The 23,763-nt window shown below is 51.5% G+C and overlaps 9 protein-coding genes across 9 annotated transcripts; 7 read left to right on the top strand and 2 right to left on the bottom strand.

The window, feature by feature from the left end:
* Positions 1-489: 489 nt before the first annotated feature.
* ASPVEDRAFT_139320 (NudC domain-containing protein) lies at positions 490-1,322 on the top strand (the record flags this gene model as incomplete). Its single annotated transcript, XM_040807568.1, has 3 exons — positions 490-732; positions 887-1,202; positions 1,291-1,322. 3 exons carry the CDS (start codon positions 490-492, stop codon positions 1,320-1,322), a joined length of 591 nt encoding a protein of 196 aa, XP_040672087.1.
* A 17-nt stretch (positions 1,323-1,339) lies between these two features.
* Positions 1,340-3,488, top strand: ASPVEDRAFT_65080 (Zn(II)2Cys6 transcription factor; the record flags this gene model as incomplete). Its single annotated transcript, XM_040815766.1, has 4 exons — positions 1,340-1,691; positions 1,746-2,105; positions 2,167-2,979; positions 3,306-3,488. Exons 1-4 carry the CDS (start codon positions 1,563-1,565, stop codon positions 3,486-3,488), a joined length of 1,485 nt encoding a protein of 494 aa, XP_040672086.1. The 5' UTR covers positions 1,340-1,562.
* A 160-nt stretch (positions 3,489-3,648) lies between these two features.
* Positions 3,649-5,001, top strand: ASPVEDRAFT_87631 (uncharacterized protein; the record flags this gene model as incomplete). Its single annotated transcript, XM_040818110.1, has 1 exon — positions 3,649-5,001. One exon carries the CDS (start codon positions 3,649-3,651, stop codon positions 4,999-5,001), a length of 1,353 nt encoding a protein of 450 aa, XP_040672085.1.
* Positions 5,002-5,109: 108 nt separating this feature from the next.
* On the bottom strand, positions 5,110-8,748 carry erg4 (c-24(28) sterol reductase; the record flags this gene model as incomplete). The annotated part of the gene is made up of 9 exons (XM_040815146.1): positions 5,110-5,264; positions 5,357-5,468; positions 5,548-5,799; positions 5,880-6,031; positions 6,114-6,197; positions 6,849-7,070; positions 7,119-7,450; positions 7,504-8,589; positions 8,711-8,748. The coding sequence occupies 9 exons, from the start codon at positions 8,746-8,748 to the stop codon at positions 5,110-5,112; spliced, it is 2,433 nt and encodes an 810-aa protein (XP_040672084.1).
* A 135-nt stretch (positions 8,749-8,883) lies between these two features.
* Positions 8,884-11,679, bottom strand: ASPVEDRAFT_45718 (RING-type E3 ubiquitin transferase MAG2). Its single transcript, XM_040813373.1, has 2 exons — positions 11,162-11,679; positions 8,884-11,107 (listed from the first exon to the last, which is right to left on the bottom strand). Exons 1-2 carry the CDS (start codon positions 11,402-11,404, stop codon positions 9,173-9,175), a joined length of 2,178 nt encoding a protein of 725 aa, XP_040672083.1. The 5' UTR covers positions 11,405-11,679; the 3' UTR covers positions 8,884-9,172.
* Positions 11,680-11,893: 214 nt separating this feature from the next.
* On the top strand, positions 11,894-15,170 carry ASPVEDRAFT_319031 (mRNA-binding ubiquitin-specific protease UBP3). Its single transcript, XM_040810537.1, has 2 exons — positions 11,894-12,736; positions 12,795-15,170. The coding sequence occupies exons 1-2, from the start codon at positions 12,215-12,217 to the stop codon at positions 14,892-14,894; spliced, it is 2,622 nt and encodes an 873-aa protein (XP_040672082.1). The 5' UTR covers positions 11,894-12,214; the 3' UTR covers positions 14,895-15,170.
* A 610-nt stretch (positions 15,171-15,780) lies between these two features.
* On the top strand, positions 15,781-17,217 carry ASPVEDRAFT_45715 (uncharacterized protein). The gene has a single exon (XM_040813372.1). The coding sequence runs from the start codon at positions 15,856-15,858 to the stop codon at positions 16,837-16,839; it is 984 nt and encodes a 327-aa protein (XP_040672081.1). The 5' UTR covers positions 15,781-15,855; the 3' UTR covers positions 16,840-17,217.
* An 888-nt stretch (positions 17,218-18,105) lies between these two features.
* Positions 18,106-20,623, top strand: ASPVEDRAFT_65074 (sodium:solute symporter family protein; the record flags this gene model as incomplete). Its single annotated transcript, XM_040815764.1, has 10 exons — positions 18,106-18,214; positions 18,259-18,322; positions 18,370-18,614; positions 18,659-18,758; positions 18,803-19,073; positions 19,122-19,172; positions 19,218-19,388; positions 19,437-19,755; positions 19,823-20,334; positions 20,390-20,623. 10 exons carry the CDS (start codon positions 18,106-18,108, stop codon positions 20,621-20,623), a joined length of 2,076 nt encoding a protein of 691 aa, XP_040672080.1.
* Positions 20,624-20,944: 321 nt separating this feature from the next.
* Positions 20,945-22,342, top strand: ASPVEDRAFT_45713 (NmrA/HSCARG family protein). The gene is made up of 5 exons (XM_040813371.1): positions 20,945-21,327; positions 21,396-21,549; positions 21,591-21,638; positions 21,697-21,789; positions 21,836-22,342. Exons 1-5 carry the CDS (start codon positions 20,989-20,991, stop codon positions 22,177-22,179), a joined length of 978 nt encoding a protein of 325 aa, XP_040672079.1. The 5' UTR covers positions 20,945-20,988; the 3' UTR covers positions 22,180-22,342.
* The last annotated feature ends 1,421 nt before the right edge of the window (positions 22,343-23,763 follow it).

The following is a 23,763-nucleotide window of genomic DNA, read 5'->3' as shown; positions in this document are numbered from 1 at the left end:
TGATATGGTCTGATTTCATTTTTCGATCTTGATTGTGATTCTTCCTGTCGCGGCTTCGCGGAGCATCTAACGGCGCACTATTTCCTCATCCCCATTGTGATCTTTTACATTGTCTCGAGTAGCTCGTGAACTAGTTAGCTACCTCCTAGATACTGTTTGGGCCGTTCTAGCTCAGACATTATGATCTAGTCAATATATTTTACCATACTATTCATTTCAGCCTCTAGTTTTGATTTAAAGTCCTTAAACATCTAATAAAAAGGCGCAAATATAGCATGAAGCCACGAAAACAATGTACGCACTATGAGCTATGGAAGCACCCAGAACAACCAAGCTGGAGCTCGGCCGATCAACGAAGACCCGTTTATTGCCCCGCCTCTTCGCCGCAAGCTCAATCTTCCCCTCCAAAATATTGAACCGGCCTTCACCCAGTGTCTTCTTTCCAATCCTCCTCATCCTGCACCACTCGGAAAAAGGTCGATATCCAAAATGTCCGACCAAGAAAAAGAACCCACCCCCGCCGAGCTCGCCGCCCGCGAGGCCGAGGAGAAGCAACGCAAGGCCGCCGAAGAAGCTGAACAGGCCGCCCTCCCCTACAAATGGACACAGACGATTCGTGACGTGGACGTGACGATTCCGGTACCCGGAACACTCAAGGGACGCGATTTGGATGTTTCCCTTAAGCGGGACAGTATTCGGGTTGCTGTTAAAGGGCAGGAGGCTATTATTGAGGTCTGTTCATCACTTTGTCTACCTGCCGATACTGCCTCTGCCGTACCTACTTAGTTGCCTGGCGGCTATAGTGGTCGCTTTTGATATCTTACTATCGTCAGGATTGGAAGCTGTCAGAACTGGAAGCTAATGAGTGTGTTTTATATGAAAACAGGGCTCCTTCCCACACCCTATCAAGCTCGATGAATCATCCTGGACGCTGGAGACGACCAAGGCTGGAAAGGAAATCGCGATCCATATGGACAAGGTGAATCAGATGGAATGGTGGCCGCATGTTGTGACAACAGCGCCGAAGATCGACGTCAGCAAGATTACGCCGGAGAATTCGTCGCTGAGCGATTTGGATGGCGAGACGAGGGCTATGGTTGAGAAGATGATGTATGACCAGCGACAGAAGGAGCAGGGAGGTCCGACCAGCGACGAGCAGAGGAAGATGGATCTGCTGAAGAAGTTCCAGGCGGAGCATCCGGGTATGTATATGTGTATCCTTTGGCTTTGGCTGCTTTGCAGTTGAGATTTGGATTGAATGGCTACGATACTAACGAGTGTAATTCACAGAGATGGACTTTTCGAATGCGAAGATGGGCTAATTCAGTGGGCTAATGATAATGAAGTTGATGATATTTTTGCCTCTTGTGTTACTGTAGTGTAGATCGATCCCCGAGTTGGAGAAGGCTGAATGCGGGACCGCCGGGCACTTTTACGAGCCTCCTTCTCTCAGCTGCCTGCCCATGACAACTCAGCTCGTACTCTGACCCAGGGACTGACGTACGATGAGTCTCTTCTTCTTCATCCATTCCCCCGTCCGGTTGAAGCCTGGATAATCCAGCATGGAAGGCCAAAACACTCCATTCCGTGTCAAACTCCCATCTAGACCCGAGCAACGCGCCTACCATGCCCGTCGGGCTCATCGCAAGTCGCGCGAGGGCTGTGCAAAGTGCAAGCAGCGACGAGTCAAGGTGCGGTCATATCTAGACCCCAGGGCGTTTCTGCGATGTGACTGACAAGAGTAGTGCGATGAAACGCGACCCCGCTGCCAGAAATGCGAGCGACTCGGCCTCGACTGCACTTACGAAGCGATCCTCCCTGCAGGCTGCGGGAAAATAAAGAAGCGAGACAACAATGATGCTCTTATTGCACAATTCCTCGATCGAGTTCCCGTAATTTCACCTGACAGCACGGCGCAGTCTCTCGCCATCCGTGCAGTTGCGCTGCAGGTCGATAAAGTACTGGAGCTCAAGCAAGTCAAGTTCAAGGAGTGCTTGAGTAATTTGGATACGTTGCGCCATTTTCAGGATACGATTACGCCGACAATTATCAGTAATTCGGGGAGGGAGGTTATGCGAGGGAAGATGATTCGGTTGGCGTTGCAGGTATTTGGAACCACCCTACCTACATTGCAAAAAGAGCCTGGGCTAACATTTTTGGTACAAGTCGCCGTATCTGATGCATAGTATTATTGCTGTTGCAGTTGCGCACCTCCGCAATGTCCTCCCAAAGAGCAGTACAAGTCTAGATAAATACAGCGTGCTTGAAGCGCATCACTGGCAGCGCGCGATCAGACAGTACAGCACGGAGCTTCAAGGCCCCATCGGCCCTGAAAACATGGACGCGATGTTCTCCGCCTGTCTCCTAATGACTGTGAACTCCTTCACAATGGAGGAGTATAACCCGCGCAAATCGTTCGTGTTCTCGCCGAACCCTGCAGAATCACTGAACTGGCTATTTCTCCAGTCCGGCTTACGCCATTTACTTGGCCGTTCCAAGTCCTGGCTACGCAAAAGTATGTGGTTCGATATGTTCATGGAGTCCAGAGATGAGCTCTTTGAAGATACCCGCCCTGGAAGAGTGGGTCTACACCCCGAGCTTGCAGACCTATGTGGCATAACTGAATCCTCAACGGAAGAGAACAACCCATATCTTTGGCCGCTACGAATGTTATCGGCGATCATGAGGCTCGAGCCGTCGGCGAAGAATTTCCCACGGATAACGACATTCATGGGACGCCTTCTACCCCCTTACTATGAACGCTTGATCGCAAAAGACCCGCCTGCGTTGATAATTCTGAGCTGGTGGTTGGTGCTCATGCAGAAAGTCAACTTGTGGTGGGTGCAGAACCGCGCCAGGTCTGAATGTACTGCTATCTGCATGTATCTAGAAGACAGTTGCGATCCGCTCGTCTTGCAGCTCTTAGAGTTCCCTGCTGAAGCGTGTGGGTATCTCCTCCCGCATGTTCAGTTGGAACTCGTCTTCGGGAATCCACATCTTGATCCGACACCGGATCCTTTTGGTCCTTTACAGACCGTCTTCGACCCATCTCTTGAAAGGGAAGTAGTTGATATATCTGATGGCGTTCTGACCTAAAACTTTCGTCATCATGGTCAATTGAAGCTGCGTCTCTTCAACAATTATAGATGATAAATATTGGACTAATCTTGAATGTGATACCATGGTATTTCCGAGCAAGCATGTTCCAAGCCACCATTGCAGCAGTCTCCTAAGGCTTGACAACTGTTATAATGCCCATGCCGTCTGAAGCGCGAACTCACAACAGTGCTGTGGCAACCCAATAGCCACTTGGTCGAGCTAACGACAATGATACTAGTGAGAAGCCCTCGGCAGATTGGATCCCCGATAAGCTGTCACTTTCTCACACTATGACGCTGAGACCTGGCGAAGTTCATAAAGTCCGTCAGTATGCGACTCCGTTGGGAAGTCGCGCTGAAGGAAGTCACAGCCATGAGCCTCCAGCCTAGGCATCAAATATCTGAGACCTCGCCTTCAACATTTCAATACTAGGAAGAATCCTAACCTGATACAACGATATACTCCACATTATTATCTTATCATATTTCATTGCCGCTTATTCAGTCGTTATATATCCATATTGAAGTCTACCAAACGCTGTTCCAAACTATGACAAACCAAGAAGGCGCTACCAACGGCGACGCACCCACATCCAGTACGGCTGAACCTCCGAAAAATAGAGCTGCCAGCTTGATGTCGGAACTGCACGTAGCTATTATGAATTTCGATCGAGGGAGGATTCTAAGCCTTCTGATACATGAGAAATATCCCATTGATCGGACGATCTTCAAGGATGCAGCAGTGGTGTACTATAACAGGGCTGTATTCAATGCTCTCGCGTTCCACCTTTCCAAGCAACGACGGGACCTTTTGGAGCTCGCTCGAATACGCCTACCGGGAGAAGCGCTATCGCGATTAGGAATAATACCTCGGCAACGTATTTTAAATTCTCATGCAGCTTCGGTGGCAGCAGCTCTAGTCGCAGCCAAGGCATTCGATCACGAGACAGCCAGGCTATTTGTTCCCGATGTTATTTACCCAAGCAGCGGCACATCCCTCTACTTTTTGGTCGGCTGCAACAAGGATGCGGCGGATATACTGTACAATAGTGGCTTCATGAACGTCGACGAAGTGGACCCTCTAGAGTACTCGCCCCTTGCTGTATTAACCGTACCGAAATTGACCGGCTACGTTGGTCAGTATAAGGTCGACACTGCCGAGCGTGCTTTCGTCAACTATCTCGACATGTGTACGTGGTTCCAAAATAAGCGGGCCTCGTTGCATCGCGTGTTCGGATTGGCGCGAGGAACACCCCTGCACAATGTTGCTGGCGAGGTTGGAAAAGCCTTAGTGGCTTTACTTGAGGAGCAAGCCGAAATGAACCCGGGGGAAACCGATGAATCGCATGGGCATCGACTTAGCAGGAACTTCACAGTAATTTTCTGGTCGACTATATCAAACTCACCCATCATCGGAGCAATAATGAGCGATACAAGGCACCGAGACCGGTTTTCTTGCCCATGTTCTGCTAATGGCTCCCTTCCACTGAACGTCCTATTAAATGAGATGATTATCAACTACTTCCTCATCAATAACATCAAGACCCCAGCGATTATAGGCGCGTTGGTTGGAGCTTTTCTCCTCTCCCAGCAGCCGACAAAGTGTCCACCCGGTCTACTCGATCATGTCCCCTCAATAGTGTTCCGTGCCTGCTCGTTCGCAAGCCTCGGCCTTGCGCATTCATGCCGATCTGCAAGCACTAATCGGCTGGCAGTGATGTCCGCCGAGAGACGGATGAAGCACGAAAAATTAGACAATCTCGTTTCAGAATGCGAGGCGAGATTTCGACAGTCAGGCAAGCCACTAGCGATATTTCTCGCGGTGGATTGGGCAGTAGGTATGACGCATTACCGGTTGGAAGGCCAATCTCCAGTTATGTCTAAGAATTTGTCAACTCGATGATCGGCAGTTTATTCAAGCTAGATAGTTATAATAAGATAGCCAGCTTGCTTTTAGTAATCCACCCAGCGTTCATTCAAGCTAGTTAAATATCATAGGAGGCTTATGTATCTAACAGACATCCTCAACCTTCACTTCCTTCCCATCATGCTCGCCCAGATCAATCTTAAGAGTCCGTCCAAATACCTCTAGAAGCATCTCAAAACACACCTTGCTAATAGCGGGGTCGTAACGCCCTTTGCTAAGCTCGTCGCGGATAAACGCATCTATATGCGGTTAGTTATATGTAGCTGTTGAAATGGCATAGAGGACGAAATGTGAATAAGTAAGATAGGTGAAGAGTGGGGAAAGAACATACGCTGAGCCCAGGCAACCTCGTAGAAACTAAACAAGACGCCCTTCTCATGGAGCGTAGAACGGATCAAGTCCCGTCCTGCTGGAGGAACATGCGTGTCGTTTTTGCCAAATATCTGGCGCAAATCAAAATCGCCAATTAGCCACTACCTAAACTAAATCAAACCGTTTGAACCGAACATAGTTTGTACATACCATGACAAGCTCTCCCTTAATATCCCCCGCCCTCTTCAACGAATCATCGTTCTTGCCCTTCCCCAGCGTATGGCTGTGGATATCCGTCGCGAAATAGCACACGGCTGCTTGGACTCTGCTGTCCAGCGCACAGCGGTACGCGAGATGTCCACCCAGACACATCCCCGTGGCCCCGATCCGGCCTGTGCATGTTGGGAGACTAAGCAGATACGAGACAGATAGGGTTGCGTCTTCGTCGTAGGCGGAGATTTTCTATCAGAGTCCGTACATTAGCATTAGCTCTATCACTTCCAACACTAATATTCCAGTGTCCGAGGGAAGAGCGGCTATACTTTTGAAATCTTCCACTCATTTCCCTTTTCTGTGTCCTCGGCGTTGTAGCTGAGTGCCTCGGGTCCCGTGAACTCGTGGTAGCTCGATGGTGCAACGACGATGTATCCTTGTCCAGCGATTTGGCGGGCGAAGCGGGCGACGGGGCCGGTTACTTTTTGCGCAAGGGACACCAATTAGCACTGTTTTCCTTTCTTTTCATTTGAGAAAGTGGATTCAATGCAATGTATGCATACCCTGGTAAATTTCACTGAACACGGCGACACCGGGGAAACGTGCATTGGGATACCCTGGGATGGTGGGGTGGAAAACATATATTCCTGTTGGTGGTCAGTTAGGGGTAATTTGCAGGACAGGGTATACCGACGCATTGAGCCATTGCCGTCTGCGGTTGTGGGCACATCGTGATGATATTCCTTAATCAACATTGTGACTGTTTTTATGCCAATTGATATTAGGCTGTTGAGCTTGTAGCTTGGAGCTTGAGCTTTCTACGCTGCAGTGCGGGGTGACTGATAAGATAATCACGTGATAGATATGGTATGGTATTTTTTATTATCGGGATGCTCTAGATCATGCCTGTCTTAAATATAGATTATCGTAATTAGAATTTTGGCGTCGTGGCCATCCGGAATTGACAAGCAAGCTTGTACCCTTCGTATCGGTAAAAAAAAAAAAAGAAAAGGGAAAAAAAGGGGCGAAAAGTGCACCAAGAGTGTGAGAAAACAGGTGCAGAAGTGAACAAAATAGATACAGTGAATGGTAAACCAGATCAAAGGTTCATCGAACCCAAAAGAGACCGCGAGCGAGAATGTCACGATACATTCTAGGAGTCAAGCAGTTGATTGACTGAGTTGAACGGACAGTCCATAATATAGTGGACTAGACTCAGAGTTGGAGGAACGCGTTTAGAACACGTACTATAGGGCGTTAGCGTACGCTTGCGCTTGCGTAAGTGGTAGTGCTTATACGTACAGGAATGAAGAGGTATGGAACCCGTTTCTCATACTCGGTCCAAGCCTCGCCGTACTTGTTGCGGCAGCGTTGGATGTCCCGAAGAGCACGATGCGAGATCATGCACGCAAAGAAGACGGGGTAGAACCAAGGGAATGGGCTGTTGAAACCGGTGATAATGCCCCAGTTAAGGGCAAAGTAGAGGTCGCATGTGTAGTGGATCTTGCGAGCCATGCCGTCTGTGAAAGTTAGTACAGTCCATGAGAGTCGTTGAAAAAGACACTTACACCAGCCGTCAACCAAGATCTTGGAGCCGTCCGCGGCAGTGATAGTCTTGGGGTCTTTGATGGTTTGCCAAGGGAGTTGAGGGAAGGCCTTGCGGAACACAGTGGTGCCGCGCTCCTGCTGGCGGTATCGGTTCTTCTGGCTGTTCGTGGTATCCCAGACCCAGTAAACGAACAGATAAGCCACATAGAGGAAGGCCAGGAAATAGCGGTTCCAGTGGTAGGTGGCGGGGTCGTGGTTGGCAAGGTAGATCGTGCAGTGGCAGTAACTCAAGGGGACACCAGCCAAGTTCCAGAAGATCAGCATGAAGCCCCATTTTTCATAGTACATATCCCTGAAAACGTTAGCCAGACGAACTGCTGGTTTCATGTGTGTGCGCAAACTTACCATGTGGACACAATGCATTCTTCGCCCTTGGAGCAGGCGTTGGCATAGAGAAAATGTGCCATCAACAAAAATCCAACTTCTCCAGACACATATCCATAGACTTCGTACTGTCTCGCGGCAGTGCCCATGGTGACAAGTAGAAGGATGTACCAAGGCAAGCGAACTTCGAAGAACATCTTGAAATCCAAAATACCGAACATCCGAGGGTTGAGCTCTGCTCCCATGAAAAAGTCATAGATAGGATAACCAGTCATGCGATGCTCCGCTCCACGAGCCAACGCCGAAAAGTAGGCGATAAAGGCGACGATGAATCCAGACAGGATAGCCACGCTCATCAGAGGACCAAACTCATCGATAATAGTGTACAACTTGAAAAGTCCGGTGAAGTGGAGCGTACAGGCGATCGCAATCGTAGTCCAGAACGACCAAAGTGCGGAGCAGTAGTACGGAAGCTGCTTGCCTCCAAGGTGAGGCAGAGGACGGCCCATGACAGTAATTCCAGGAATAAGCAGATAGCAAGCACCTTCGAAGATGAAGAAGACCCAGTAAATAGTCCACGCCTTGAGGGACGGGAATGCGCCTTCGTACACCAGATGTCCGAGGTGTGCGAAAAATTCCGACATGTTCTGGCCCTCTGAGGGACGAGGAAACTTGCCATCGTAGTAAGTCGCACCAATCCACATGTAATACATCAGGAGCGGGAATCCGATCATCATCGAGAGGACACCAGGGGAACCACCGAATTCGTAATGTCCGCTGTAGTCGACCTTGGGGTCCTTGCCTTCCACCCAGCCATCAACGATGCGTTCCTTCTGGACCTTGGAGTGCCCATTGGAGTGCCCATTAGAGTACCCATTGGAGTGCCCATTGGAGTGCCCATTGGCGCGTCCATTGCTCGATTTAGTGTTGTCTTCGTCCTCGGAGAGGTCTTCGCTTTTCACGCGGGTAGAACGTCGTCGAGTAGTCGATCTTGTGCGGCCCCTGGACTCGGTCGCTGAATCGGATGGTTCCTCGGACGGCGCAGCGCTGCTGCGGGTGACTCGACGGCCACCAGGCGTCTCGACGTAACCGGGACGGTCAACTTTCCTAAGCAGACGATAGATAAGCAATTGACCTCGAAGGACGGCTTCCAAGGGCCATCTGGTGCAGCGGAGGGAGTGGCTGTCGCAAGGAGAATTGTACCCCTGATAACAGAGTGGCAACTTACTTGGGGGATCTCCCCGTCTGCGAGCGAGTGATGGTCATGATCCTGTCGGCATGCGAGAATTGGCAATTGAGCCTTTCCAAAAAGAAGATTGAGAAGGAAGAACGACGAGTGCCGGGGCCAGGAGGGAGAAGGAGAAGACTGGGAGGGAATGTTTTGACTTTTGGCGGGAGGGCAACAAAAATAAAGCCGGGGAAACTTTTTAGCTCGGCGATCTTTAAGGGGCCAACAACCAACCAAGGAATGCTCCACATAGGGTGGCTTGCAGGCCTAAGCAGTTTGTTCTTGCCAGTCAGATTTTAGTGTATTTACTATTTACGGCTCTTCTAATTCAAGGCTATATAGTGTATGATTCGTGAAATGCAAACAATGGCCGTCGACTCCTGTCCAGTTTATTCCCAATCAAAATACCGCTTTCGAACAGACCTCGAGGAAGAGAAATACAGAAGAGATAGTACAAAGCAGTCAAGCGCCCCGTTGAATATTGGTGGACATGAGTGTAATCTTCTTGTTCTTCTTTCCCTTCTTCTTCGCCTGCGAGGATGAATTGTTCTCATCCACAGCTGTCTGAGCAATCAACTCGCTCTCCTGGTGAGCAAACAACTCGTCTTCCCACCCTTCTCGCCAGCCGTCTCGAGGGGTAGCCCTGAGGTGGTCAGGCTTTGTGGCAGGTCCTGCTACCGCAGCGGTTCCCCAGACAGTGCGGGCTCCCGGAGGACTGGTCGAAGGACTGGCCAACGCACTGAAATGAGACGGTGGTCGAGGAGGTGAGGCGGAAGACCCGAGCTCGATATTTCCAGCATCGGCTGCACCTGCTAATGGGATAAAATCACGGTCGGAGAATGGACGGTCGCTGGTGCTGATACTCGGTCTTTTCTGACGTGCTGCAGCCCAACGCTTCTCATCCTCGTCCTTTTCAGCTTTGATGCGACTCTTCTCCTCGCGGACTTCTTTCTCTTTATTCCGTTTCCGTCGCTTTCCTATTTCCGTGCTAAACTGTGCCAAAACCTCTGGCATGACAACGTCTCTCCAATCGCACTCGAGGAAATTCACCTCACAGCCCTGAGGGAGATGACCAAGGTACTTGACGCGCTTGCGCAGTTCGTCGTCCATAATATGGCCCGTAGTTATGTGCTCAACACGAGGCAGGATAGTTGCGGGGAACAAGGAGTAATCCCCAAAGGCGGTCTTGAGGATGCGGATATCAAGAGGGGAAAGGTAGTAATGTGGCAGAGCTTGGTAGAAGTAGTATGGCTGGTCGGCAGGATGAGGCGCGTTGGCATCCTTTTTGCGGTCCGACTGTGCATTATTTCGGCCACTCGCAGGATGTTTCTGTTTGGACTTTGTGCCATTCGTTGCGACCAAGTCTATATTACCAATTGCTTCCGTTGTTTGGTCAACCTCGTTATGCGTGGTCGGCTCCTCACTAGGTGAAGATTTGCCTGCCTTGGTGGCATGCTGCGATGCATACATGAGTGCAACTTCCTCCGGCGGCGCCTGATGGGTAATTGGGTCTCTCGGTGGTCGATGGACGGCTGGCTGGGGTGAAATTTCAGGAGGATTCCCAATACCTTCAAGCCTTTGCTTGGCTTCGTTTATGGCTGATACTGCCTTTTTCGTCCATGTGGTCTCGTCTCCAAACAAGACTTCGTCTTCTTGTTCCTGCCTGCGCAGATCCTCAATCTCGGTATCGTATTGGGCGACCATGTAGTCTTCTCCCCCTTTCATTATACGTGCATAATCGGCCACTTCCGCAGCATGGTACCAGGGGACATCCTCTTCAGGAGCAAGACTCTCAGCACCGTCTCTAGGCAGGGCGAGGGTACTTCGCGTGTCCCTTTTGACGAGCCTCAGCACAACATCGCCGCCCTCAAAAGGGAGAACCCCTTCTTGACCACTGAACCATCTCACTGGCCGTGTTTCGGAGATGTAAATGATATCCCAACAGATAGGACACTTTTTGCAGCGTGCCTTCTTTTCGGGAGCCGGATTCTCATTGTCTGTCGAGTGCATAAAACGAATTAGACAGGGCAGACAGAATATGTGTCCACACCGAGCCATCCGAGGTGCCACAGGTGTAGACAAGCAAATAGGGCAGCTGGATGCCTGAGTCTGTGCTGAAACGAGTATTTGGAGAATCGAGTCCCAGTCAAGGTGGACATCGGCATTAGCTGCTTGGGCGTGGTAGACGCGGTTCGGTGTTACGATGAAGCGATAATTGGCATGAACGTAGCGGGCCTTGTCCATCGCATGATAGCCTGATCCAAGACCCCATGAGTTGTAGCGGCGGGTGTTCCGTGGTGGAGGATGATGGTATTCGGGACGAGGGGGCAGAGAAAAGTTCATTAAGTGGGTGATGGACGTCTGTCCCTTTCGGCTGGTTGTCGATCTCATGATGGTCTACATACTCGATCAGCTAGGCCAATTGGGAAAATTGCCCAGGGGAGCACCCACCGACTCATCAATATCATCATCCAGTAACCGAGGACGCCTTTGCCGCTTGTGCTGGCTTTTCAGAGCCTGATTGTTTCGAGCAGAGCTTGAGCTCCTCGACGCTAACCCTGCGCCAAAGCTGCCTGATCCTCCCACGCGTCTGCTATCGATTGCAGGTGCGGAGTGGAATGTCGAAGATGACGACTTATTCGGGATGTTCACCGCCTTGGAAGAGGGAGGAGTCTGGCCAGAATTGGACGACATTGCTTGCCTGCCGGAAAGCAAACAATGTCTGTAGGTTTAGGGCACTGATGGGAGTTTCCAAAAGGTATTATTGGTATGAGGGGTTGAGTCACCAAGACTCGGACGGGGTCGTCTCCCGCAGGGGGTTACAATCCAAGAAGCAAAACGAGAATTCCTGGATCTCTTAGCAATGGAGCAAACGGATCAAAAGAAACCCCGAGGGGCAGCAGCAGGAGAGGAGAAGCACCAGAAACCTGATCCTCCTCCGGCTCAACGCAAAAAGAGGGAGAAAAGCGAGTGAGGGGCGAGCCGTGACGGTATGTCATCGCCGGTCTTGGCGCTGGGAGCCTCAGGCACGTGCCGCCCGCCGAAGCCCCGAAAAAAACATCATCTCAACCCAGTTGGGGAACTCGTCGTCTTTCTGCCGCTGCCCGTCCCCGGTCCTTCCTCCTCCCTCGCCCGCCCTCTTTGTCCCGGGCTGTTCTGTCTAATATCACTTGCAAAATTGCGAGCTACTTGAATTTGCGGTTTGTATATCTTCGCTTTTCTGGCTCTCTTTTCACGCCCCGGCTTCCTCCCTTCCGTGCGTTTGTCATTGGCGCACTAAGCTAACACACCACCTCGTGTCGTCCTCCAGAATTACCTCCGCCGACATTCCCCCGTACAACTGCAACGAACTCTCCATTTTCATCAATATAACTGCCTCGAGGGATAATGGCCGCCTTCTAGGCTCAGTGTCCCCTCTCGAACCTTCCTTCCAATCCTCATATGGCTCCCATTGAGGCAACGCGCGGCTGAAATTGTCAAGGCGGCCATTCTACGTGCCTGGACATGATGAACCATCATCTGCCCGCAATGCCCCATGGGCAGCCACCCATTCCTGCGCCTCGGCGCCAGCAGGACGTTCCTTACGCGAGCGGACCTCCCAATATGCGGTCGCCTCCCGCCTATATGGGTTATCCGCCTCAGATGAACGGCCATCATCCCCCTCCGGCCTACCCTCCGCACCAGTACCCGCAGTGGTATGCACCTTTTCCGCCGATGCAGATGCCTCCTCGTGCATACCCCAATCCCTATGCCCCGGCATTCATATCTTCCTATCCTCCACAGCAACCCCTAATGGCTCCGGCCCATATGCCACCACAATCGCTCCCTCTTCAACCGAGAGCTACAACTCCATTCCAGAACCCCATGTCGCCGTCTATGGGTCCTGTTCCTGGAGCACTCCCGCCTCAAGCCCAATCTCCTGTGGTTATGCCAGTTCATTCTACACCTAGTCCGGCTACCACGTCTTCTCCCGGTCCGGTCCCGGTCAATACTGTTCCGTCGCCAAAGGAACCATTCCGCGCTCCGGTAAGATATCTCCCGCTGTTTTATTAGTTCGCACTTGATAGCTAATATGAAAATATAGCTTCCGTGGCTTTCAAACCCGGATAGTCCTTTCCCGGCCAGGGCGCCCCGTAGACGGCGCAGGACCCGCAACCTGCAGGCTTCTTCTCTTTCAGTGGAGCTTCCTATGAAGGATGGACAAGGATCTCAAAGGAGTGGGGAGCCAAGACAGGCCAAGGCCCAGCAAGCCGACGTGCAGACGCCTTCTGAGCCTCAAACCCCAACTTTGTCGGCCGCCCCATCTATCGCGGATTCCACTCAGCCCACGACGCCGTCTTCAGCCGTGCAAAGCTCTTCCGCACGGCCCCAGAGCCAGTCCAAGACACCGAAAGCAGCCGCTCCCGTTGTTCCCGTTGTCCCGGCCATCCCAGCGCCCAACGCCTCGCGTCGTGCGACCAAGAGTGACGATGCTAGCCGCCCCTCCGAGATACCGAAATCGACTTCCGAGGATGCTGGTCCAGCCGCCGAAGGAGCAGCGGGCACCGCCGAACAGTCCAACGAACCTGCTGAGAATAAGCAAGAGGTTCCCGCGAAGCCCGCGGCGCCCAAGTCGTGGGCAGACCTGGTTCGGAACAAGAACCTTGCCCGCGCAGCGGCTGGCCAAAGTGCTCCGTCACCGGGAGTAATCAATGGTGCTGGAAAGCCCCGAAACCAAACCATCGCGGATGTTGTTGTGAACCTGGGAGATGATGTTTCTCAGTACAGTGACAAGGTGACTTTCCTTGAACCTAGAGGCCTCGTCAACACCGGCAACATGTGCTACATGAATTCGGTTCTTCAGATCCTGGTTTCGTGCGTGCCATTCTACCAGTTTCTCGACCACATTGGCAAGCGCGCGTCCCACAGTATTCACAGCGACTTCCCCATGGTCGATGCTCTGATTATGTTCATGAAAGAGTTCCGTGTCATTGATGCAGCCGACGACGAAGAGCAGCTGCGCATGAGACTAAAAGCGAACGAACTTGAGCAATACGGAGAGGCCTTTACCCCAGAATTCGTCTATGAGGTTATCCGTCAACTGCCGCGGTTCCGAGACATGCGCCGCGGACACCAGCAGGATGCTCAGGAATTCTTGGGTTTCCTCCTCGAAGAAATGCACGAGGAATGCGCTCGCGCGGCCAAGGATCAGGAATCATCTAAATCTCCTACAACCAGCGTTGCCCCGTCCACATCTTCTACTGACGGGGAGGGCGCGGACGGATGGTTGGAAGTTGGCCACAAGCAGAAAGCTGCAGTCACGCGCTCGTCCGGCCACATTGCGTCGGAATCTCCGATCACGAAGATCTTTGGCGGCAAAATCCGATCCGAGTTCCGCGTCCCTGGTAACAAGGCGTCGGTGACCCTTGAACCGTATCAGCCTCTTCAGCTTGACATTGGCGCACCCGATGTCCACAACATTGTGGATGCTCTGAAAGGGTTGACTAAGCCGGAAAGCATCCAGGGAGACTTTAACTCTTCGCGCGGCCCCAATGTCACTGCCACGAAGCAAGTCTTCATCGAGAACCTGCCCCCTGTTCTTATTCTTCACCTGAAGCGGTTCCAGTACGACAGTGTTACACACGGTACCCAGAAGATCTGGAAGAAGATCGGATACCCTCTTGATTTGGAGATCCCGCGAGAGGTGTTCCCTCCCCACAGACGCAATGTGATGATGGCCCAGGGCGGTCTCCCGAAGTACCGACTTGTTGGAGTCATTTACCACCATGGCAAGAATGCTAGCGGCGGTCACTATACCGTCGATGTGCGCCGCCAGGAGGGTCGTGAATGGATCCGTCTTGACGACACTGTCATCCGTCGGATTAGGAGCGAAGATGTGGCAGAAGCCGGTGGAGAAGAAGACCCGAAGGTGTTGGCCACTGCGCTGGAACAGCACAAGCGCGACAACTCGCCTGCCAACATTTACGACCACATCGATCAAGGGGAGCAGTCCGATGATGGCCGAGGTTGGAGTCAGGTTAATGGCACCGGCTCGGGCCACTCTAGCAAGAAGTCCACTTCAGCTGCTGTCAACGGAACCCCTAACCCGTCTGGAGCATCCTCTGGTGTGCGTACTCCGCTTGGACGATACGGAACCCGGGACAACAAGGTGGCGTACTTGTTGTTCTACGAGCGTATCCCATGATCGCGTTCTATCGCGAGAGCGACCCATTTCAACCCTGGGAGACGACGACGCTCTGAAGAATCGAGACAGACGCTACCTTCAACAATTTACCTATCTACCAGCCAATCCCCCATGGATCGTGCACGACTGTCTACTCGTTGATCGTGCACATGATCCCACATCCAACTCCCGACCCTGATCAACAAATATCTACACCCGAAGAGGCCATTCTCGTTGAGTTTGGAGGCGCGAACTTTGCGATTGGCATCTCTTTTATTATTTTTTGCGATGGTCATTTCGACTGTCTTACCCTTGTAGCTACATGCTGCTTCCCATCTACATCATATCCGCTCATCTATTTGCATGATATGGTGTCCTTCCCTTTTGACCTTGATCTTTGACTTGTGACTAGTACTATGCTGTATGTGGTGGATGTCGCTCTGATATATACCCCCAATTTCTCGCATAGCCCATTTGGTTCACCTCATTCACGGCAGCATGTGATCTGTACCGTGGCGTGAGGCGGGATTATAACGACTGCATGAATTTCCTTTCATAGACGTGTGCGTGTTATCAAGAGCGTGGCTGTTGTTCGAGAAGGATATCACTACTTGATTGGTGTTTGTTGGTGACGGTGGGATGTGGATGGTTTATGCTTATATTAATGGAGGCGGAGGCTGGAGTTGGATTTGGCAGGAGAGTGGAAAGTCCGTGGATGAGATACAAAAGCATGCTTCAATAAAATTCCCTTCAACGTCTCGCAGCAGTAGTAGTAGTAGTGTAGTAAGTTGTATTCAGCCGGCATCAATCTCAAAACAGCACATCCGTGCCTGAAGCGGTAAAAGTCCGGCCTGCAGCTTGTTTCATCTCCAGTTTAGCCGTATATCAGGCAATATAGCTGCCAATTTTGGTCCCCAACCACATATAAACAGCCACCCCGCTGGCTGTCTGAATATATCAGTGTTTCGGTAAACAAACCACAATGGGCTTCAAAATCTCTACTTTTGCCAGCGCGATGCTCGCATCGCTCCCAAGCATCGCAGCCCAGTGCTCCCTCCCCTCAAGCTACAGCTGGACCTCCTCCGAGGCTCTCGCCGAACCAAGCTCAGGATGGGCCTCGCTGAAGGACTTCACAACAGTAATCCACAACGACCAGCACCTCGTCTACGCCTCCTACTACGCCGAGGACACCGGCTACGGCTCTCTCAACTTCGACCTCTTCAGCAACTGGACCGACATGGCATCTGCCTCCCAAAACGCCATGAACACTGGCACCGTCGCGCCAACCATCTTCCGCTTCGCGCCCAAGGACGTCTGGATCCTCGCGTACCAATGGGGACCGACAGCGTTCTCGTACAAGACCTCGTCGGATCCCACCGACGCGAACGGCTGGTCTGATGCGCAGCCGCTGTATTCCGGGACCCTTGACGAGGATGAGTCGGATACGGGCGTCATCGACCAGACCGTCATCGGCGACGAGACGGACATGTATCTCTTCTTCGCGGGGGACAATGGCAAGATCTACCGCGCGAGTATGCCCATCGACGATTTCCCCGGCGACTTCGGCACACAGGCCGAGACGATTCTCTCGGATACGCGCGAGAACCTGTTCGAGGCTGTGCAGCTTTATACCATCACCGAGGGCAGTCTGTATCTCATGCTCGTCGAGGCGATTGGGTCTGAGGGGCGCTATTTCCGTGCCTTTACGGCGTCGAGTCTAGGAGGGGAGTGGACGGCGCTGGAGGGTGCTGATACGGAGAGTGCCCCCTTTGCGGGCAAGGCGAATAGTGGTGCGACTTGGACGAACGATATCAGCCATGGGGATCTGGTGCGGACGAACTCGGACCAGAGGAATTTGGTGGATGTGTGTAACTTGCAGCTGCTTTATCAGGGACGTGATCCGGCGAGTGATGGGGCTGAGTATAACCTGTTGCCGTATCGACCAGGGGTGCTGAGTCTTGCTTGATTGCCTGACCAGAGTCAAGGGATTGAATGACGTACACTTTAAAGCTCTTTGATGGCATTTAGCTCCAGTTATCGTGACTGTCGTCTAAACCAATCCACTCATAGACAATCAGAGAACAAGCTCGATCGACAGTATATCGTCTACAGCGACGTAATTGTATCATATGTAGTCTCTGCCCTATTGTACTAGATGACGCATGAAGAACAGGCAGGCATGTGGGATCTACAACAGATCATTAAACAACTCAATCACGAATAAGCAATGTCTGGTTCAATATCGCCACATCGCATTGAGTTCTGCCCTAGCCTCGGAGTCGGGTGAACCAGAATAATGTATATACAGTGTCCGCACACAGGGACCGAAAATTAGATTCACAAGCCAGTCAGCCCGAGCGGCGAACGCCATTATTTCTATGATCGCCGAGCACACCATCCCTCGCTCCCCGCGTGTGTGGTTCAAGGGATGGCATGTATAGCATCAAAGTGGGCCGCGATGGCGCGATGCGGCAGATCCAGACTGCCAGACAAGGGCCTCACCCTGGACTCACCACCACTTCACTGGCTGGATCCTGATTAGACTTGCGCCCGTGGGCCCTTTAGCGCGCTATGCTTTCTTTTCCTGCTCCCTTTTGGCCGCTTTGGCCAGGATCTCTCGGGCGAGAAATGGACAGGGCGAACTTGGCTGGGTTGGCGCCCTATTCGCCCGAGAAGACAGGCACAGAGTGACTAACCTGAACCCGGCTCAGATTCAAGCTATTGACAATCCGTGCTAGATGGCGCTGGGCAATCAGATGTGATGTGACTGGTTGCGCGTGGGCTTGGTCCAAGCTTGGTAGCGACTGTCTTGCGAGCAAATCTGGGGATTCCGTGTTTCCAGTCTCTTCCACCTTAAGAATTTAAGAAACAAGGTTATCCTCGAGCTTGAATGAAAGATAAGATATACTGCTGTATGAATATAATAGTCTGGTGAGTACTGGCTGATAGCGGACGATGACATCGCCGCATGATCGATGCCCTAAGCCCAAAAAACTCGCAGCAAGCACCTCATCGCAAGGATGAATCAAGTCATTGTGGATCGCAGCGTGCTCATTCGCCATATCCAATGTGATTGTGTCTGGGATTTTGATGCAGCAGCCCGTGGCTCCATCGCATTTAAGCATACTTCTGCCCCGTCTGGTCTGTCCGTTCGCTCGGTACCGTCTTGAACAGCTGTTCGTGTCTACTGTCTACGTGACTGTATATCTTGTTTGTTATACCTGGACGCATAATGGCCCTACTTTCTAGGGCAGATGTCGACACAGGGTCGGTCCAGCCGCCCTTGTCGCAGACGGTTGGATATATCGTCGTTGTGCTCATTGGAGTTATCATCGCTCTAGGTAGGCACTCTAACTGTCATGCTTTGGCTTTTCTAACTGAGCAGTGATGATGCTGGTTACCAAGGTCCTGAAGAAGACCACTGGAGAGGACAACAAGAAGACAGAGATGTTCGTTATCCAGCCATACTTGAAGAATGATATACTGACAAGTGCAGGTTCATGACGGCAAACCGGACAGTCCGAACAGGGCTTACTGTATCGGCCGTCATCTCGTCCTGGCTATGGTCGACTGCCCTGCTTGGCTCGTCCTTTACTGGGTATAACTACGGTGTCTCTGGTCCTTTTTGGTTTGCTGCTGGCTGCAGTCCGATGATTGTGTTCTTTGCCCTGCTCGGCATTTCGTGCAAACGCAAGATCCCTGAAGCGCATACTTCGCTTGAGGTTGTTCGGATTCGATATGGTATGTCTTTGGTATTTTATATACGTCAGCGACTGACTTTATAGGCCGCGTTGCACACGTTGTGTTCATGATTCTGTGTCTGGTCAACAACATCTTCGCGAGCGCCAACATGCTTCTCGGTGCTTCTGCTGTGATTTCTGCAATGTACGTCTTTAGCTACAGTATAAGGAGTATACTGACATATCAAGGTCCGGAATGCATATCATTGCCTCGACATTCCTGCTGCCCGTCGGCGTCACGGTGTATACCTTTGTCGGAGGTATTAAGGCAACGTTTCTGACGGACTATTTCCACACGACCATCATCCTGATTATTGCCTGCTATTTCTCGGTCAAGGCCTTTGAGTCGGACCAGATTGGGTCCGTTGGGAATCTGTACGAGCTGCTCAAGGCGGCTGCTGTGCGCAATCCGGTTTCTGGGAATGAGAGTGGCACGTACCTGACCATGACATCGAAGGATGTAAGTGGCTTTTTGCTTAATTAGTTGATGACTGTACTGACTGTTTAGGGCATTCTCTTTGGTATTCTGCACACCTGCTCCAACTTTGGTCTTGTTATTGTATGTCCCCCACCAGTATCAACAGACAGATATTAACCCATCCAGATGGACACCAGCTACTTTATCAAGGCATTCTCTGCCTCGCCCAAAGCTGTGGTTCCTGGCTACACCATCGGCGGAATCATGTACTTTGCCATCCCCTGGGGTCTGGGTACAGTGATGAGCTCAGTCGCTCTGGCACTCGAGAACCAGTCCAACTTCCCAACCTTTCCTCGAGTGCGTACCTATACAATACACATACTTCTTCAAACTAACAATTCCCAGAGAATGACCTCCTCCGAAGTCAGCAGCGGCCTCGTCCTGCCCTACGCCGCAATCACAATAGCCGGAAAAGGCGGCGCAGCAGCCATACTGCTGATGATCTTCATGGCCGTGACATCGACGCTCTCAGCACAGGTCATCGCCGTCTCGTCCATCCTCAGTTTCGACGTCTACCGCGAGTACTTCAAGAAATCCGCCTCAGACCGCGACGTGATCCGCTCCAGCCATCTAGGCGTTATATTCTTCGCAGCCTTCGCGGCCGGGTTCAGTACCATGCTGCATTATGTCGGTGTTGATCTCGGCTGGACTTTGTATATGCTCGGTATGTGCCACCCCTACCCAAACATGCAATATGCAACACGCAAGAACAGTATATTAACGGATAAAAGGCGTGGTAACCTGCCCCGGCATCTTCCCCATGATCTTCACAGTCCTCTGGCGCCGCCAAAGCAAAGCCGCCGCCATCCTCTCGCCCATCCTCGGTCTCGCCACAGGCCTCGCCGTCTGGCTAGCCACAGCAAGACGCTTCAGCGGCGCCGTCTCCGTCGCTGCCACCGGCGAAGTCCTACCCTGCGTCTACGGCACGGTCGCCTCGTGCTTCTCGCCTATTCTGTATTCGGTGGTTATCACGGCGGTGCGCCCGCAGAATTACGACTGGAATGAGTTTAAGCGCGAGAAGCTGGCGCTGGAGAAGTTGGGGAGTGATCTTACGACTGCTCACAGTGACGAGACACCGCAGCAGGGGGACGAAGAAGCGACAGAGGGGAGCGCTGCGTTCGATGCAAAGGAGTTGAAGAGATGGGGCCGGATCGCGGCGTTCTGGTCTGCGGCGACGTTTTTGGGACATTGGGTGTTGTGGCCGTTGCCGATGTATGGCTCGCATTATGTTTTTGGGAAGAAGGTACGTTGCATATCCCTCCCAGTATCCCAAAGTATATGTTTTGCTGACAAGTCAGTTCTATGTTGCCTGGGTGGTTGTGGGTATCATCTGGCTCTGGGCGACGCTGTTTGTGGCCACGCTGTACCCGATTTTCGACGGCGGGTGGCAGCAGATTGTGCAGGTGTATCGGGGGCTTCGTGGGCAGCAGCTGAAGACAGTGATTTCGAGTGGAAAGGGTAAAGATGAGGGTGAGGCGTCGCCGTCGGATGGGTCGGTGAGTGATGGTGTTGTGAAGGAGAGTAAGACGTAATGCAGTATATTATTATATTATGTGGATATAAAGGGTATATGATATGGATTGGCGGGTTTCTTATGATTATAATTAATTATAATATATATAATTATATATATATGTTTGCGTTCAAAAATCAGACACAGTGCTAGATAACTGCTGACTCCTGGTATATACACTATATACAATACCCAGTGAGGACCGTCAATCCACCTCTATTGTAAACCTGACAAATCTTTAAGCCAGTGTGTAAAGTGGGAATAATGCCTTTCGTACTATATCAGTCGTGGCAGCGGCAGAGTCATTTCCCGCCCGACGTCATAGCCACCCACTTCACCAGCTCTCTCTAACAACACACAACACCAGACCACGGAATCAATACAATGCAGGTAATAGCAGTCCTCGGCGCAACCGGAAACCAAGGCTCCGGCGTCGTGCGAGCACTACTCGACAAGACCTCGCCGGCATTCACCGTCCGCGCCATCACCCGCGATGTCTCGTCGTCTGGGGCATCAAAGCTGCGTGAGAAATACGGCGAAACAGATCGCTTGACGTTCGCGGCAGCAGACGTCTATGACAAGGCTTCGCTGGTGAAAGCGTTTGAGGGCGTCTATGGCGTGTTCGCGGTGACGAATAACCGGCTTCCGGGGAAGAAGATTGAGACGGAGGCTGATATGGCTCATGAGCTGGATGCTGGGAGGAACATTGTTGATGCTGCCAAGGTATCTTCACTTAATTCCGTTAAATTGAATGGAATTGAATATGAGTTGACTGGGTAACTGGGATATAGGAATGCAGCGTCCAGCATTTCGTACTGAGCAGCTTGCCGAATATAAACCAGGCGAGCAATGGCCGATTCAACAAAGTCTTCCATTTCGACAATAAGAACCAGATCGAGCAGTGGGCGAGAGATGAACTCGCGGCTGTGACTGCTCTGCATCCTGGTAAGTTTGCCATTTTAAAGCTGGTTTTTACTAAGTGATAGGCCTGTTCTATACAAACATGCAGTGGCCGCAATACTGCAAGCGCAACTGTACGTTCTATCTTCTTTACTCAGTAGATAAAGTGCGGTCTATTAACAGATTCATCAGCCGACGGCACAGTCCGATTCTGTCCCCCAGTAGACGGCAACAAGCTCATCGACTGGGTCGATCCAACCTACGACATCGGCGTCTACGCAGCCGGTACCTGCCCTATAATCCTCTAAGTATTCTAATACTGACGAAAAAGAAATATTCGCCCAGGGTCCATCCAAAACCGCCTCGAAAATATACCCCGTGATCTCGCCCAAATTCCCCTCCACCGAGTTTCCAACGGTCTTCACCCGCGTAACCTCGCAACCGGCTATATTCGACCCGATCAGCCTTGATGAATGGGGAGCTACTGTTGCCGCGGCTGCAGGGGCCGGGTATGAGGAGGATATCCGGCAGATGATGGAGTGGGTTGGTGTTGCGCCGGACGAGAGGGTCTGTTATGGGACCATGGATCGGGGAGAGGACCGGTCGTGGGAGGATTTGGGAGTCCGGGCGAGTACTTTTGAGGAGTGGCTGTGGAGGAGTGGGTGGAGGGCCTGATCTACTGATTGAATTGAGTTGATGTTGATATACTGCCATGAACTGACTGTGATAGTCCCTAGCGTTCATACAGGGATCTGCAATTCTGGATACCTGGGTTTATCCGTATCTTCCCAATCCTCAATATTTAGGCGTATACTGAGAATCGGACGAAAGGGTTAGTGGAACTGCGTTAGGAAAAGTCTAATTAGCATATATACAGCAACAGTTATGCCAGCACGATGCATAAATACCAGAGCCAGGGGTAGTGCCGAGGACGCCATGTGGCAAAAAACCCCGACTGAGGAGTGAAGAAGCAATAAAGTTTCCCAACTGTCCCAGAAGAGTTCGAGGTCAATCCGGCATTAATATTGCTCAAACTCGGGACAAAGAGTGCTGACACGGCGATTCTGACATCGTGAGCAGCCAGAGAAGGCAAATTACAGGCTGGTTGATGAAAGATTCGCCCCTCTCCACGTTATTAGCTTCCGGATATCCGGACGCCGGCGTGGATGAGCGTTGGGATGTACATTGTCCAGCGAAGCTTGGCTGGAGAGCGTCATGCACGGCGACCGTGAAGATGCTGATACTGCCATAGACGGAGCTGTTGACGACGTGGCAGAGCTTACCATCCTGAAGCTCACCAGCTGATTTAATTTAACTTGGACGGGGGATCTCCGTACTAACCCATCAGCACATCAACGGTGGGAGGGACAAAGTTTTTGTTGGGGATGATGTGCTGCTATCGCATTGACCTGGTGGGGAAGGGTGTATCCGTGATATCGAACTGGGGATGATGATTCGAGCATGGACGAGAGAGAGGTCACTGCTGATGACGATCGGCTCTTTTGACTCTGAAGATGCAGCTGCATAAAAGCTTATGCAGGTTGGTGATGTTGCAGACATTGATGAAACACACCATAAAGATCAAGCTACAAGATGCAACGGTCGGCACATGGCTGTTTCACTAGACAGTTGAAGTAACTGTCACTGAGATACACTGCCGATCCTGGGTTACGCTGGGTTGGAGCATATATTGATAATGATTGGCACCTTGAGTGCAATAATCCGTACGCAGCCAGGATATGGAGGGGCTGCTCTCTTTAATTCCGTCTTATTGAATGATCTGGAATGATCAATTGGGTCGACTTCATGAGTCAGGCAGAATAGGTAGTCTGTTATAATCTGCTGCAATAAATCCACAATTACTGCATCCGGCTGAAGTTCGGGCTTCTGAGCGAGACTCGGCACTTCTTCGCCGTCGAATTGATCAAATAACAAATAACCAACAAATAATCCACTGAGTCATGGTGGGACTACACGTGGAGCCCAACCATGCTTTGATCTGCTGGAGATCGGAGATCCTCTGTTGGGACTTGGGACTGCCTGGCTGCGACTCATGATGAACAGCTTAAACCAAAAGAGGAGAAAGAAGAGAGTGATAATCCGTGTTGACCAGCCCAGGGATGGTCTGCAGAAATCGGAATATCAGCCAGCTTGTCGGAGAATTCCCCTGGAGAGCAACACGTTCAGCACAGTCCAAGTCCCCACACGATCAGCCTGAACAGTGGAAATAATTCAAATTAGACGCCAATCATCACATCT

Source organism: Aspergillus versicolor (assembly GCF_001890125.1).
Source record: "Aspergillus versicolor CBS 583.65 unplaced genomic scaffold ASPVEscaffold_10, whole genome shotgun sequence".
Classification (NCBI taxonomy): domain Eukaryota; kingdom Fungi; phylum Ascomycota; class Eurotiomycetes; order Eurotiales; family Aspergillaceae; genus Aspergillus; species Aspergillus versicolor.
The sequence above is the reverse complement of the archived record's forward strand: the minus strand, read 5'-3'. Positions and strand labels throughout refer to the sequence as shown.